The sequence below is a fragment of the Lacerta agilis genome, chromosome 17 (genome assembly GCF_009819535.1).
Source record: "Lacerta agilis isolate rLacAgi1 chromosome 17, rLacAgi1.pri, whole genome shotgun sequence".
In the NCBI taxonomy this organism is placed as follows: Eukaryota; Metazoa; Chordata; class Lepidosauria; order Squamata; family Lacertidae; genus Lacerta; species Lacerta agilis.
This window is the reverse complement of record NC_046328.1, coordinates 22,004,611-22,019,498: the sequence shown is the minus strand read 5'-3', so window position 1 is coordinate 22,019,498 and position 14,888 is coordinate 22,004,611. Positions and strand designations below refer to the sequence as shown.

The window sequence follows — 14,888 nt, the reverse complement described above, 5'->3', positions numbered from 1 at the left end:
ATGTTTTCTTGCACGGTGGTTCCCCACCACCACTTTGAACATCTCTGCTTGCAAAAGAGCTCTGTGGAACTCAAAGCAGTTAGAACGGCACGCCACATTCACACTGTACATTTTAAGTGCTATGATACCACTTTATACAAGACTTGTTAGGAGACACACACATACACCCCGTCCTCTCCCAGAGCCACAATTCCCAGAATCCCCTGTGAAGAGCCATTGTTGGTGAATATTGTAGCTCTGTGAGGGGAACAGAGATCACCTCACAACTCTCAGCACCCTTAACAAGCGACATTTCCCAGAATCCTTTGCGGGAGGGGGGTGAAAGCCATCACAGTTTATGAAAAGGAAGCACAGTGCTTTAAATGTACAGTGTGCATGTGGTCCACATTTTGAATCTCTGCTCAGCCACCAGGTGACCTTGAGCCAGTCACTGCCTCTCAGCCTAACCTACCTCACCGGGTGGTTCTGAGGGAAAATGGGGGAGGGGGCTGTAGCCATGTAAACCACCTTGAGCTCTTTGGAAGGAAAAGTGAGATACGGATGTAGTTAAACGATTATGAACAAAAACAACAATAAATTCCTCCTCCGGCAACCCAAAGCAATTTGACAGAGAAACAACCGCCTTGCCCTTGATCTTCAGCAATGACTAGAACTCCCCACATGCATAAAACACACACCCAGGGTGCCCCCCACCCGCCGCCGCCACCACTGGCTTCCAGTATTTCCTGCCTGCCTGGTCGCCCCACCCTGCTTGGTATCATCCCAAACTGTCATTAAGTGACTGTTTACTGACTCTCCCAGGCCGCCTTTCCCTCACAATCCTCCCCCAGCCGTTAACAGGGCTGGAGAGGCTGAGGTAGCGGCAGAGTTTAGCAACCGCAGGAAGCTGCTGGGTACAAAATCAGGCTCTTGGTCCATCACCCAGCAGCTCAAGATGTGGGCTGGCAGAGGCACTCGGGATGGGGGGTGGTGGTTTCAGATGGGGAGACAGCCGCACCTGGAGATGCCATGCCGTTGGGGATTGAACCTAGGGCCTTCTGCAGATGCTCTGTTACTGAACTATGGCCCTTCCCCCCCCCCCACTCATTTTGGGATTACTCAATGCCACACTTGCTCATGCCAGGGATAGCCTTTGGGAGCCCAGCCTCAAGGCCGGCCTGCTGTTGGCTTCTGCCTCCGTTTGGCTATCTCATGTTTGCTGGCACTTTCCCCTTGCGGGTTGTGGTAGATAATGATCCCAGTCCCTCATAAAGCCAATCTACCCTTTGCAAAAAGGGGGGACGGGACCCCAGAGTCTAAATACAAATACACAAGGCACCACCATGGGCAAAAGGCTGCGTTGGAGGTCTGAGGAAGGGGTGGCACCAAAGGGTTGTGGGGGGGGGAGTATCCCTACCCCAGCAAAGTATTGGGGTTACTTTTAGAAGCTAAGGCAGAAATATGATTCTCATCAAAATCAGGCTGCAATGCTAAGCATGCTTACTTGACAGTGAATTAGGTTGAGATTTAATCCAGAGAAAATAAATTTAGGATGGGAGCATTCATTTTAAATCTTCCATTACTTCTCATTCAGAAACTAGGGGACACCTGTGCCCCAAAATGCCCTGTTTCCTCTCCACAGTCCCCCCACCACAGAGAACATTTTACATATCAGGGGTTTCCAAACTGTGGCCACGGGCCATTCAGGAGGTTCACGGTGTGTCTGTGGATTCGTGATTAAAGAGTCGGCACATCCATCACATTACATGTTCATATTGCTTTTTACCTGTATTCTTATGGCTTTTGAATATTGTATACTACTGTATTACAATTTGCATTCTATGGAATTCAAGCTGTAATCCAAGATATAATAAATAATACAATTAAAAATCATCCAGCACCTAGCACAGCACATTATAATCACTACAACAGGCAGAAAAATCATTAAGTGTCCTCCAAGACCCTCAGCAAATGTTCAAGAAGTCCATGAGGGAAAAAAGTTTGGGAATCACTGATTAATAACTGGGAACCACAGATAAATAATTATAAGCACCTAGTGCAATAATGGCAAAAACATGATATATGAAATGGTTCCACCCCAAGTTAGTGGTTGTGCGCACACACACACGCACACGCACACAAATAGCAAGAGCATGTGAAGAACCGGGGTAAACACACTGCAATTAGGAGTTAACAAAGGAAAGATGTAACAAAATGCTACAGTGGGGAATGCTCCTGTTTAGCATTTCTGCCAGTGTGGGTGGTGTGGTTTTGGATATGTAGTGGCACTGATCCCTGAACATCACCAATAAATGGAATGCACTGCTGATATTCCTGTGGGCCGATGTCCCTGTCTTGCTTGAGGAAAGTACCCCCAAGCTGAGACTTTGACTGGATTCATGCATGTAGGAGGTACCTCATTCTTTGGAGCTGGTCTAAGCACAGCAGCCACCCACCCATCCAGGCAGGTAAACAGAAAAGCAAGGCCGTTTGCACTGGGAGCAAAGTGCAACAGGCAACCAAGAGTGACAGGCAGGAGAAGGGAGAGAAGGAACACTGCTTTGGGCTCTTGGAGCCAGAAACCAACTGGATTCAACTGCAGCATGTTTCAGTTTTCCCCTAGACAGAACAGTACAATCCTGCAGAGAGAGCACTGGGATTGGATCTGAAGAACCTCCTTTCCATGTCTCCAAAGTCTCTGCCACAGACTCTTGGTATAAAATTTGGGCAAGCCAGCCTCACTTTCCCTATCCGACAAATGGGAGGAAGAGAAACCTCACTTTCTGGTGCTAGGTGAAAGAACAGAGCCAAGTGTGCCAAGTGTGCTAGAAAACTTTTTCAATTAAAAGGAAGGGAAAGCACCACTGATATAAGTGATCAAAAACATTTTAGCAATGCCAAAGAAGCTGTGTGAAATATGAGCCACGATCCATTGAATGGTGCACTGGAGCATGAGCCGAGCGCCTCTCCACAATACAGTGGTACCTCGGGTTACAAACGCTTCAGGTTACAAACACTTCGGGTTACAAACTCCGCTAACCCAAAAGTAGTTGCTCCGTGTTGTGAACTTTGCCCCAGGTTGAGAACGGAAATTGCACGGTGGCGGCATGACAGCAGCGGGAGGCCCCATTAGCGAAAGCACACTTCAGGTTAAGAACCGTTTTAGGGTTAAGAACAGACCTCCAGAACGAATTAAGTTCGTAACCCGAGGTACCACTGTATAAGCCTAGGAAGACTCTTTACCTTAATGATCAGTTTGCAAGCCCCTGCAAAGGTGGAGAATATACCCATAGCTCTGTCTAAGTTCCTTCCTAGGAACACGTGGCAGACTTAACATTCAAATCATCTTGTACAATGGTGTCACTCTGCCGTTCCAAAGGCTGCCTACAACTCCCATCATACTTTGGGGCACTGTGTGCTTGTTACAAGGCTTCCCCTTGCAGCTGCTGTCAAGGCTATTCTGTTCCTGTGCTGGAGCCACTATGGCGCAATAACTTTATTTGTGTGTTTAGGAGAGAAGAGGACAGAGTGGCATGAAAGTTCAAGAGCACATGGGTCGAAATTTATTTTACTCCTTGGATACTTTTCAGTAAAAGCTGGACAGAAATATCTCCCCCACCTCTCTCCTTTTCAGTGTCCCTGACTATCAGTGACGCTAGGATTTTTCGACCTACTTTTCTAAAGTTGTCCTACAAGTATTTCCTATTTTTCCTGGTTAGAATGCAGCCTCCACTCAGTTGCAGGATTTTAAATTGTGTATCTGTTTGCCACCCTGGGCAACCTGGGAAGGAAGGATGGTTATTCAGTAAATAAAATCATCCTCATCCATTCTTACCCTGCTCCTACCCCAATCCACACTCCAGCCTTCAAATGAGTGAACACAGTTGAGTTGTTAGTCTGGCTTGCACTTGCAAAGTATTGGGGGGGGGGGTTCTCAAGCAACTTTAAAAAATGGTTTCTGACTTTGCTTGATTTCCCCTCTATAAGAACCTAAGAGGACCCCTGAAGCTGGATCAGACCAAAGGGGGTTCATCCTTTTCTCCAGCATCCTGTTTCTCACAGTGGCCAAATAGGTGCCTGCAGGAAGCCTGCAAGCAGGACATAAGGGCAAGAGCACTCTCATTTTTATATATAATTTTATTTTCAGCTTTTACAAATATTTTGACAGGGAAAACCTAATCTTTACAAATCTACTTTACCTTCCCCTCGACTTCCCTCCCTTCCTTTCTGCCATTATTTATTTTATGCCTTTTTCTTAATGCATCTCCAATTCAAACGTATTTACAAAATTTTCCATTATTTTCCCTTAATTGCTGCAAAAGCACTCTCCTGATTGGGTACTCCAGTGACTTGTATTCGGAGTCATGGCGCCTCTGATCCCAGAAGTAATACACAGCCAGTATGACAAGTAGCCTTTGACAGCCCCGTCCCCCATGGATTTTGGGAAAGTACAATGTACAAATTTAATAAATAAAATAAAAATAAATAAGCCCACCCACTTGCCTCCATTTTATCTTCACAGCCACTCTGTGATGTAGATTAGGCAATAAAAAGTTACGCTCTGCACATGCTCATTGCTTCCCTTGTCACAAGGCCAAACTGTCCCAATGCAAACAGTGCCAGGGAAGCTCGGCCTTGGCAAAACGACAAGCTCCCTGGCACCCCTTTACCTGCCAGCGCCTTGATGCGAGAGCGCTCGAAAAGCCGGGCCGAGCTGTTCTCATTGTCCCAGTCTTCGTCAGCCACTTCCCAGCGGTTGTTGATGTCATTGTACTGCTGCTGGATCTCCAGGCTGTCGTAGTCGGTAGGGGAGAGGGTGCTGCTCATGGCGATTTCGGCAACGGGGCCAACGTCCGCCTTGAAGTGAAAGAGGGAACAGTGAGGGCCTTCAAGCACAAGGCCAACTCATACCTAACCAAGTATTCTCTTACGTTCATTCTAAAAAAATGTATATACAGTAATACCCCGGTTGTCAAACGTAATCAGTTCTGGAAGACCGTTTGACAACCGAGGTGCAGCTTCCGATTGGTTGCAAGAGCTTCTTGAACTCAGTGGAAGCCGTGTCGGACATTCGAGTTCCGAGGAACGTTAGAAAACGGAAACATTTACTTCCGGGTTTTCGGTGTTCGATAACTGAAATGTTCGACAATGGAGGCGTCCGGGAACTGAGGTACCACTGTACGTTGTTCTCTAACCCTTTAGGAGCCACAAATCCTCAGCTTTCTTAGGTGACATACACACACTATGCCGTTAAAGTACATTCAAACCATGTTCCTTCTCTCAAAGAATTCTGGGCATTTTAGTTTACCCCTCACAGATTTAAAATTCCCAGCAATCCTTAACAAACCAAGTGCCCAATAAGATACCTATCCGCGGATCACTGACACAAAAGCGCCGCACACATACTATGTAAAAGAATGAAAGTTCCCTGTTTCCCCTCCCTTCTTTCCATTTCCTCCCCACTTCTCTTTCCCCCTCAACAAACTGAATGCCATTGACCTGTAAGGAGGACTCTGCGATTTGAAAACAGAGACACTGAATGTACTTTGGTTACTCATGAAAAATGAAATATACATACTAAATCACAAAACTCAGAACTCTTGCTGGGGGTGGGGAGCACTTTGAATGTGCTTTAAAAATATAGAGTGTACTCAGTCTTATAGGGAGTCACCTTATACCTGGTTCCTGTAGCTAAATTACACCCACACTAATAGCACCAGCAGCTCTCCAGGGTTTCAGGCAGGCAGACTGACTTGCCTGGAGATCCCACGGACTGAACATTACCGGGGGGGGGGGTTTGCTTCTGACTGCAACACAGATGCTCTACCACCGAGCCACAGCCCTTCTTCCCCTGGAGTAGTATTTTCTACGCTGACTCTATCCTGAGGACAGCTCAGTTGGTAGAGACTGTTAAATCTCAGAGTCATGGGTTTGAGCCTCACATTGGGCAAAGGGTTCCTGTACTGCAGGGGGTTGGACTAGATGACCCCCGTGGTCCCTTCCAACTCTACAATCCTATGATTCTTCAGGAGAGAAAAAGGAAAAGGAGCCTGAAAAGCTGCCTGCAAAGATTTAGGGGGGGCAGGAGAGTAACAGTCATAGCTTCACCCAAAGAATCATGGGAAGTGTAGTTCATTAAGGGTGCTGAGAATTGTTAGGAGACCCCCCATCCCCCCCCCGAACTAGAATTCCTAGAGTCAGGGGTGCCAACTTGAGTAAAATATCGGGTGGGGTCCAGTAAGCCCCGCTCCACATAATCAATAACATGATGTGGTGCACAAACACCATTTGAATGGCAATGCCCATTATTGGGGGGGGGGGGAGACTTACTTCTATGGGCCAGGTCCTTGAAAGGGTCCCTATAGGCATCACAGCGCATAGGTGTTAAGATCCATAGGAATCTTATCTGTAACCAACTGTAGGGAGAAAAAGGGCAGAGGAAGCCTGCCCTTCACCACATCAAGACTATTCATCTGCCTAGCTCAGTTCCGGCATCAGCTCTCCAAGGTGCCAGCAGAGATCCTTCCCACCACCAGATTCACTAACGGAACAGAGAACCTTCAACATGCAAAACAGGTGCTCTGCTAATGAGCTGCAGTTGCTCTCTCCAAAGGCCCTTTGTGCAGTTTTATTATTAATAGTAATTGGATTTGTTAATTGCTTGTTGCTCAAAGGTCTCCAAGCAACTTACATTTGAAAACATAAGCATAAATATGTTCGGTGGTTCTACTTGGGATAGCGTCAGTGAAGGTGCCAGGTGGATCTTACTGTTTCCAATCTCTCTCTCTCTCCCTCTCTCCCCCCAATTTAGGAAAAATGACCCAAGGTTTCCTGAAACACCTTCCAGATGAACAAGTTCATCACGTCATGCACAGCCATTCATCAGAAGCATCAGATGAAATGGACTCTGTCCCACAAAAGCTTATTATGCCATATAAAAGGTTTTCTCGTCCTCAAGGTACTACGGGATTCTCAGTTGCTTTCGCTGCAGCAGAGAAACACAGCTAGTCCTCTGGAAGCCTTTTAGAATGTGCACTTAAAAAAAAAAAGTTGTAAAATCAGCTTTTGGTGAAAAGAGTGAGTAAGAGAAAATAGAGCTTGCAGTGATGTGGAAAATGTTTAAATCCTGCTCACAGCAGCCACAACCAGCATGCATAGGGATTTTAGTGGCACTGCCACAAGCCCCCAAAGTTAGAAAATTCTCAGACGGACACACACAAACACAGAATACTCAGTGAAACTGTTAAAGGAAAATTTTCAAAATGCAACATAATCTCTGTGTGTTCACAAATCCAAACGTGCTTCAATTTTATCTGCACCTAGTACTTTACAAAACGCTTTCCATTGGCCTCAGTGCATTGCCAGTAATTCTTTAAGCCGGGGTAGAGAATCTCTGGTCCGGGGGGCCAAATGTGTCCCTCCAGACCACTCTACTTAGCCCACAGTGGCCCTCCCTGGGCCACATCCCCTCCTCAGCCACATCCCTCTCTCTCCAGGCTGCTCCCTTAATCAGCTATTAACCACCCCCTGGACCAATCCAACCAGTCTGATCCTACTAATTTCATCAACCATGATGTGCAGGAATCAAGAGGGCACGATGTCAGCCTCACTGCCAAAAACATTCTGTTCACATCCTCCAGCTGCAGCAACTGAAACTGATCCCACAATAAATTCTTTGATGGTGCACCAGCGACCTCCAATGGACCGGGGCCAATTGTGGCATCCAATTCAGCATGAATCAAAGTGATGTTGCCTTCAAAATGGCAAGCAAATCTCACACACAAGACTGGTTTTTGTGTCCGAACCAGCCAGTTTACTACTCTAAACAGCTCTGCTGGGCAATTCCCCAAGGATGCAGTTGACGCCATGTAGCAGGACCGGCTGTGTGTTCATACCTGTTCGGTCAGACTGACTGAGCTCTAGCCAACACCCAGTCCAATTCATTGCCTGGAGTTCCTCAGAAAACCAAGCAGCATCCTGGACTCCATGTGGCCGGAGCAAGTCCTTCTGCGTAGTCCTGTCTGTCCCCAGGTCACACACCCAACCAGTCTTGCTCTGCACCATCTTCAAGTGTTTTTGCCTGGCTGAAATATGTCCCTGAACCAATTTAGAGTTAAAATCACGGGACTAATTGCCTGAACCAGTTTAGAGTTAAAATCACAGGGCTAATTTCAGAAATTTCCCATCAGGCAATGTATTGCTAATCCCCGGCCCCACTTGCTGCCAGCATCACACACTTCAATAAGTCCACCTGAAGCTCGCCCACTCCCTCTGTGGCCCAGCTGCCAGCCTCGGGAGTGGGGCTGGCTTGCCTGCCTGCCTGCCAGCCAGCCAGAGCCTTAGTTTCCATCTCTGGCCACACAAGCGTTAGCAGGCTGCTTCCTTCCTCCTCACACCAAGCAGAACAATGGCTCCTGGTAGCCGCTGCTTGCACAGCAACAGATCATTGGGGCGAGCTGTGGCTGGCGGTTCTGGGGAGGATGGCAGCTCTGCGGTGTCGTGCCATGTGGCATATCGGCTGATGCGCTCTGCCTGAGACAGCGCAACCCACCCAGTCTCAACAGGAAGAGGCAGAAGCTGCGCACAGTGACACTAATCGTCTCCGTGGCCAGCGACTGCCTTCTCCTTCCCAACATCATAATATACCACCGTATCGCGAAGTTTCGCTGGCAATGCATTACGATGGTGAAAAGCAGGTATCGCCCAACCCTGCCCTTGAACTCTATTAACACCCCTTGCTCGTTTGGATGGAGGAGCTAGCCTGCTGTACAGATGTAAAAATCTACATTTGTCACTCTGCCCCCCACTCACCACTGGCTCACGGACTCCAGACGGTTGCCCAGCCTTAAGGGAATGCAGAGCTCAGGCTGAAAATGGCTCCTCACCTCTGCCTTGGAAGAACCTCTCCTAAACCTCACCACCTTCCCCAGCTCTGCTTTGCATCTGTGGTTCTCATCCGCTCCCTTCAGACAGGCCTCGTTTGTCACGACTCCTCTGCTGAAACAGACAGCTTTTCTATTTACACTTTCACAGGGTGGCGGGGGTGGGGTGGGGGGGACAGGACACCGTGGCCATCTGGCCTCCTGTCTGTCTGGCCTTCTTCAAAATGATGGATTGTGACGCTGCATCCCAAGTCCACCCAGAAATTCTCCAGCAGAATGACTTTTGCTTTGCTTCTATTCAAGCTCACTAACCTGCTCAGATTTTGGAAGGGAATTTAAGATTTATCGGGGGGGGGGGGGCATTTCAGCACTCTTTGTTAAATGAATATTATCAGTTCACAGAAGCTGAATTCGGTCACTCTCATCTTGCAAATTGTTACCATGAAACGGAAGGGCTTCATTACAAATCTTGTACAGGCAACCTCCAACCCACCCCACCCCGGTTTATGCATGTTCAATATGTGTGCAACTGTGAAAACACGCATTACGCCGAACCGGGAAGTGACCCAAAAATGTCACCAAAAGGAGTGGAAGGGGGTGGGGCGGGGGGCAGAACAGAGTGTTTGCAAAGCTCTTCCAATGGTGTTTCAAATATACACCTTTTCCTTTAGCGGAACAAATCCCAAGAAATGTTCTCTTATGATAACCTCTGGCTTGGATATCTCAGTATCTGATGGTTTGATTACATCAACATAACGTTTGTTCAATATTGCTAACAGTACAGAATATTTTTATACCAATCTGTATAAAACTGTTCCCCTCTGAGGTCTGCACCCTAGGTGGTTGCCTAGCTGGCCTAAGGATAGCACCGGCCCTGGCTGCAGTTGAATCCTGCACTGAGCAGGGTATTGGGCTTGGTGACCTCCCAGGTCCCTTTCAACTCTTAGGATTCTTTTGCCAGGTTTTTTTTACAGATAGATGGCCCTTCTATGGAGGTGTAGTGGCTGCAGGGAGGGTGGGGAAGGGAAGGTTCAACAATTTCTCTGCATTGCAACTCTTATAAGTTATCTGAATAGTTCAGTCAGGATAGCATGAGACTTGTAATCTCAGGGTTGTGGGTTCGAGCCCCACATTGGGCAAAAGATCCCTGCATTACAGGGGGTTGGACTATATGACCCTTTTGGTCCCTTCTACGATCCTCTGTCATGGTAACTCAAGCAAAGTGGGGGAACAGCAACGGCAGAGGCCTGCATCATCTAAAAATACTACAGCATAGCAGATGTGGGGAGCATTTGGTCTTCCAGATGTGGCTGAACTACAACTCCCATCATCCCTGGGCACTGGGCATGCTTGCTGGTGCTGTTGGGAATTGTAATTTGGCAACATCTGGAGAGTCAAATGTTCCCCATTCTTAAAAGTAAAATGGCCAGGAACCACTTATGTACCTCACAAGCTGGACAGCTGACATAATTTATTCCCAGGGGCCGTTCCCACTAAATCAGGGGTGGGGAACCTTTTATTTACTGGGGGTTGCATTCCCTTCTGCACAACCTGGGGGGGGGGTGCATACAAGCAGAGGGCGTGGCCTGATGCCAAAGTGTGTGGAGCCACAGGTGGAACGCTTACCTTTGAACTGTAGGCTACATTCCAACCATGGAAAGTCAGAGGTATCAACACACACTTAAGACACACACAAAAAACATCTTTCTTCCAAAGAAGCAAGAGACATTGTCACAAAAGCACTAGCAAAAGATGTGGCCTGGGAGAATCTTGAGAGACCTGTAGGGTGGCATTAGGCCCCCTGGCCTTGAAATTCCCCACTCCTGCCTTATAGTTACGGGTTTGTTTGTTTTTTCATTTATGGAAAGACAAGGTGTGAATTTAACAAAATATACCCAGCATCAAGTCTTTGGGCTGTTGTTCTGCTTGCCAAGGCGCAGCCGTGGGATGGTGCCCACAAGTCTGCAGCCCTGCACTAAGGAGATGTATCCATCAATGGCAGCTGTTTCCCCTAGGACAGGTAGAACCCATTACGGCTGGCACCAGGAGCAAGTGAGCGGATCTCAGGTTGTGGTGTGTGTGTTGGCAGGTGGCCTTCAGCACTGAACGCTGCTCACCCCAGGAGAAAATCACTTCTCTTCTCTGTGCTAAGTGGCTTTCCAAGGAGAGAAAAGCCTAAAAGCAGTCTATCAGTTTCCCAAAGGACCAACAAGAAAGCATTGCACAAGTTTATGGGGACTGCATTCCTTACCTCCCAAAAAAAGAATGAACCAAACAGCTGAAGTTTTGTTTTCTTTAACAGCACCTCTGAATCTGTGGCATTTGCTCTCCAGCTCAGGGACAGGCAACCAGTGCCCCCTCACTGGCCAATTCTTGCCCACAAAGCAGATTTAAAGGGACTACAGTTTTATATGGAAGCAAAGGACCAAGTTTTCAAATATGACTTTTTGGTTCCTGAAATTCATTCCGATTGTGCAGATAAAATATCACTGATAGAATTCCAAAGGATGTGTTGTCAGTGTGTGAAAACAGGCAAGATCCAAAGACCCCAGGCATGCACCTCCAGATGGTGGAGACGTCAGGCGCCATCCTGGTGTCTGGGCATCTTCACTTGGTCACAAGTGACCGATAGCCAGGTGCAAAATGCTCCTGGTGAATTTTGACATTTTCCGACACCTTAGGAATAATAGAAGCTGCCTTGTCCAGAGCCAGATGACTGGTCCACCAAGTTCAGCACTGTCTACACCATGGGGAGGGAGGGAAACCTTGGGGCTGAGAGGCAAATGTGGACCTCAAATCCTTTCTATCTGGCCCTCAGGATGCTCCCTTCTCAGCCGTACTTCTTTCACCCACAGAATATCTGCAAGCATTCCAAGGCTCTCAAGTGGTCCTGTTTTGCACCTTCCTTGAGTGTTTTGACCTGGCTGGGATGCGCCCTTGGTCTCTGATAAGGCTTCTTGCTTGTCTGAATGGAGGGCAGAAGGACGTACAGTTCAAAGTGCTGGTTTTGACCTATAAAGCCTTAAACAGCTCAGGACCGCAATACTTCAAGGACCGCCTCTTTCCATATGAACCTACCTGGACCCTGGGATCATCTTCTGAGGCCCTCCTTCATGTGCCCCCTCCTCGAGAGGTTCAGAGGGTGGCAACACGAGAACGGGCCTTCTCTGCAGTGGCTCTTCCTCAGGGAAGTTCACCTGGCACCTCAATTATACACCTTTAGGCACCAGGCAAAAAGTTCCTTTTTCATCAGGCCTTTGGTTGATCCATATTACCTCCTTTGCCCTTTTAAAATGTGTTTTTTTTGGGGGGGAGGCTATTGGGTTGCTGTTTTTATCTTTATTAGGTATTTTGTGGTTTCATATCTTGATTAATAGGGTGGTATATAAATAATAATAATAATACAGTAATAATAATAAAGTATGTGTAGAAACTAGCCAATGGAACCAAGGAAAAAATAACACTGCCTCTATCCCCTCCCACCACTGGCATGTGAGCCCCAGAAAGTTGTCCAGAAGGGAATGTAGTCTACACTGCCTGGCAACGCAGATTTAGAATGGACTACTGATCACCGAAGAATTGATGCTTTTGAATTATGGTGCTGGAGGAGACTCTTGAGAGTCCCATGGACTGCAAGAAGATCAAACCTATCCATTCTCAAAGAAATCAGCTCTGAGTGCTCACTAGAAGGACAGATCCTGAAGTTGAGGCTCCAGTACTTTGGCCACCTCATGAGAAGAGAAGACTCCCTAGAAAAGACCCTGATGTTGGGAAAGTTGGAGGGCACAAGGAGAAGGGGACGACAGAGGATGAGATGGTTGGACAGTGTTCTCGAAGCTACTAACATGAGTTTGGCCAAACTGCGAGAGGCAGTGAAGGATAGACGTGCCTGGCGTGCTCTGGTCCATGGGGTCACGAAGAGTCGGACACGACTGAACGACTGAACAACAACAACTTCCCACTCCTGCCAAGAGATGGCAGGAATTGAACCAGGGAACTTCTGCATGCCAAGCAAGGCATCTACCACCATGCTATGGCCCTTCCACTTCTTGCAAAAACCCTCTCCCCCGCCAACAAAAAACCCCCACCTGGAGCCAGCACTGTTTATTTGACTCTAGTCTACACTGACTGGTAGGGATTGAACCCCTCTGAATGCAAAGCAGCTCTTCCCATGAGTTTCAGGATGGAAGGGGGGAAATCTTGAACTCAACATGCATAACATGTACTCTAGCATTGTGCTATGACCCTGCCCAGCCACACACACAGCAATGATGATTGAGCCATTCTCGCTCCTGGCCTGCCCCGCCCTGCAGGGCTGTTGTAATAATTATTTAATAAAAGGAAAGCATTGTTTCGTATCCACCTCATCCAAGTTTAAGGCACAGCTGCCAGACCCCCCACTTACACGGAAAGTCAGCCTGGTTCTGCCAATCTGAATGCCACGCTGTCAGAATATTCAGCTCCCCCCGGCTGGGTGTCTGCTCGAGAGCTTGTTCTTTATAGAAGGACCTGTAACACACAAACACAGAGAGGAGAAATGTGTAGCCTCTTTACTTGATTATTAACCCGCACCATTCTCAAGGCCCGGAGGTAGGCAACAACACACTTTAAACACATTATGTACAATGCCCAAATTCGTTTGCTTCACAACAGTTGTTGTCTGCAAGCCCCTTCCTTCACTCGCTGAACGGTGGACGTCACAGAACATCCACAAACATTGTAAGTTTCATGGGGAAGATATCAGCAAAAGAATGTTAACAAACAGTATTGCTTCTGTGTGGCCAAGTGAAAGGTCGACTGCCCACAAAAGGATTTGTTTTGGGGCAGGAAAAGAGAAGTCAGGCCTGTCTACTCAGAAGTAAGCCTTACTGAGTTCAATAGAACTTACTCCCATGTAAGTGTGTATAGCACTGCAACCTTAGAGCTTAAGAGAATGGAGGTCAGGAAACCAATGTTGCTGTGTAAGAAAGTAAATTTCATATTGGAGTACTGTGTCCAGTTCTGGTTAACACATCTGAAGGAGGACCACCGCAAACTAGAGTGTGTCCAGAGGATGATGACATGGATGGCAAGGAGTCTGGAAATAAAGCCCTAATGGTTAAGAGACATTGGTACATTTAGCCTGGGGAAGAGAATATTAGGCCTAGGGGTAGGCGATAGCTGTCATCAAATATCTGAAGCGCTGTCACACAAATGGTGGAGCAAACAGGGCCCTTCCTGCTCTAAAATTTGCCCGTCCTGAATTGATCCAACCAAATATTTAGCTGCAGATTTGCAGAATATATTGATTATATACAGAGACAAATAGGCTGTGTAGACATTGTGAGCTTAAATGCAGCTAGGTTTCTTTTCTCAGTTTGGATCTAATCTTCTTTGGGGTGGAAACGCATCAAACTGCAGTATTCCATTAAAAAACAGCAGGATAAATATGGATTGTTGCTAACATCCTGTGTCCGCTGCTTCCCAAACCAGCAGTGGAAGCACACTGGGCGCAGAGAAAACAAAGAGTCTGTGCACACATATGAGGAAGGCACCCGTTATATACACAAGAGGCATGTAAGAGGAAGAGAGCCATTAAAATATTACAAGTGGATTAAGCAGCATCATATCTTGCATTGTATGAGGAGTGGCTTCCTCCCTGCGGCTGGGCAGGGCCCACAGGCGATGGTAAGCAAGGCTGCAAGACTCAACAGGCAGGGTGCTTTCTTACATAAATGATGGGAGGAGGGCTCAGCCACACTTCCAGTTGTCCCATGCCTAGAAAGCACAGCCAGAACGATTTCCTGCTTTCTAGGGAAGGGTCTGAACAGTTTTTCCCTTTGACCTGCTGTTTCTCCCCCAGAAAACCCGCTCTTTCGTGATAACTTGGAACAAACAGCAGTCCATGGAAAACCCAGCATTAAACTGCGGGTTTCCCCGGGGGAAAGTGGCTGGGCAAATGGAAGTGCGGGTGAGCCCAGAGTGTGCTCTGGGTTCAGCTGTTCTGGGAAGCTGCTTCTGGGAAGCAATCACAAGACAAATATATTC

At 47.4% G+C, this 14,888-nt stretch overlaps 1 protein-coding gene across 2 annotated transcripts in view; it reads right to left on the bottom strand.

Moving 5' to 3' along the window:
- SPTBN2 (spectrin beta, non-erythrocytic 2) overlaps positions 1 to 14,888 on the bottom strand; it is an 89,699-nt gene that overhangs the window by 51,402 nt on the left and 23,409 nt on the right. The window contains exons 2-4 of one of the 2 annotated variants that reach the window (XM_033174451.1): positions 13,267 to 13,370; positions 4,650 to 4,836; positions 898 to 908 (exon numbers count right to left, since the gene is read on the bottom strand). In XM_033174451.1, coding sequence (XP_033030342.1) covers positions 898 to 908; positions 4,650 to 4,806 — 168 coding nt within the window. In that variant the 5' untranslated portion in view covers positions 4,807 to 4,836; positions 13,267 to 13,370. The remainder of the gene's footprint in view (positions 1 to 897; positions 909 to 4,649; positions 4,837 to 13,266; positions 13,371 to 14,888) is intronic. The other variant, XM_033174448.1, reaches the window with a different exon arrangement.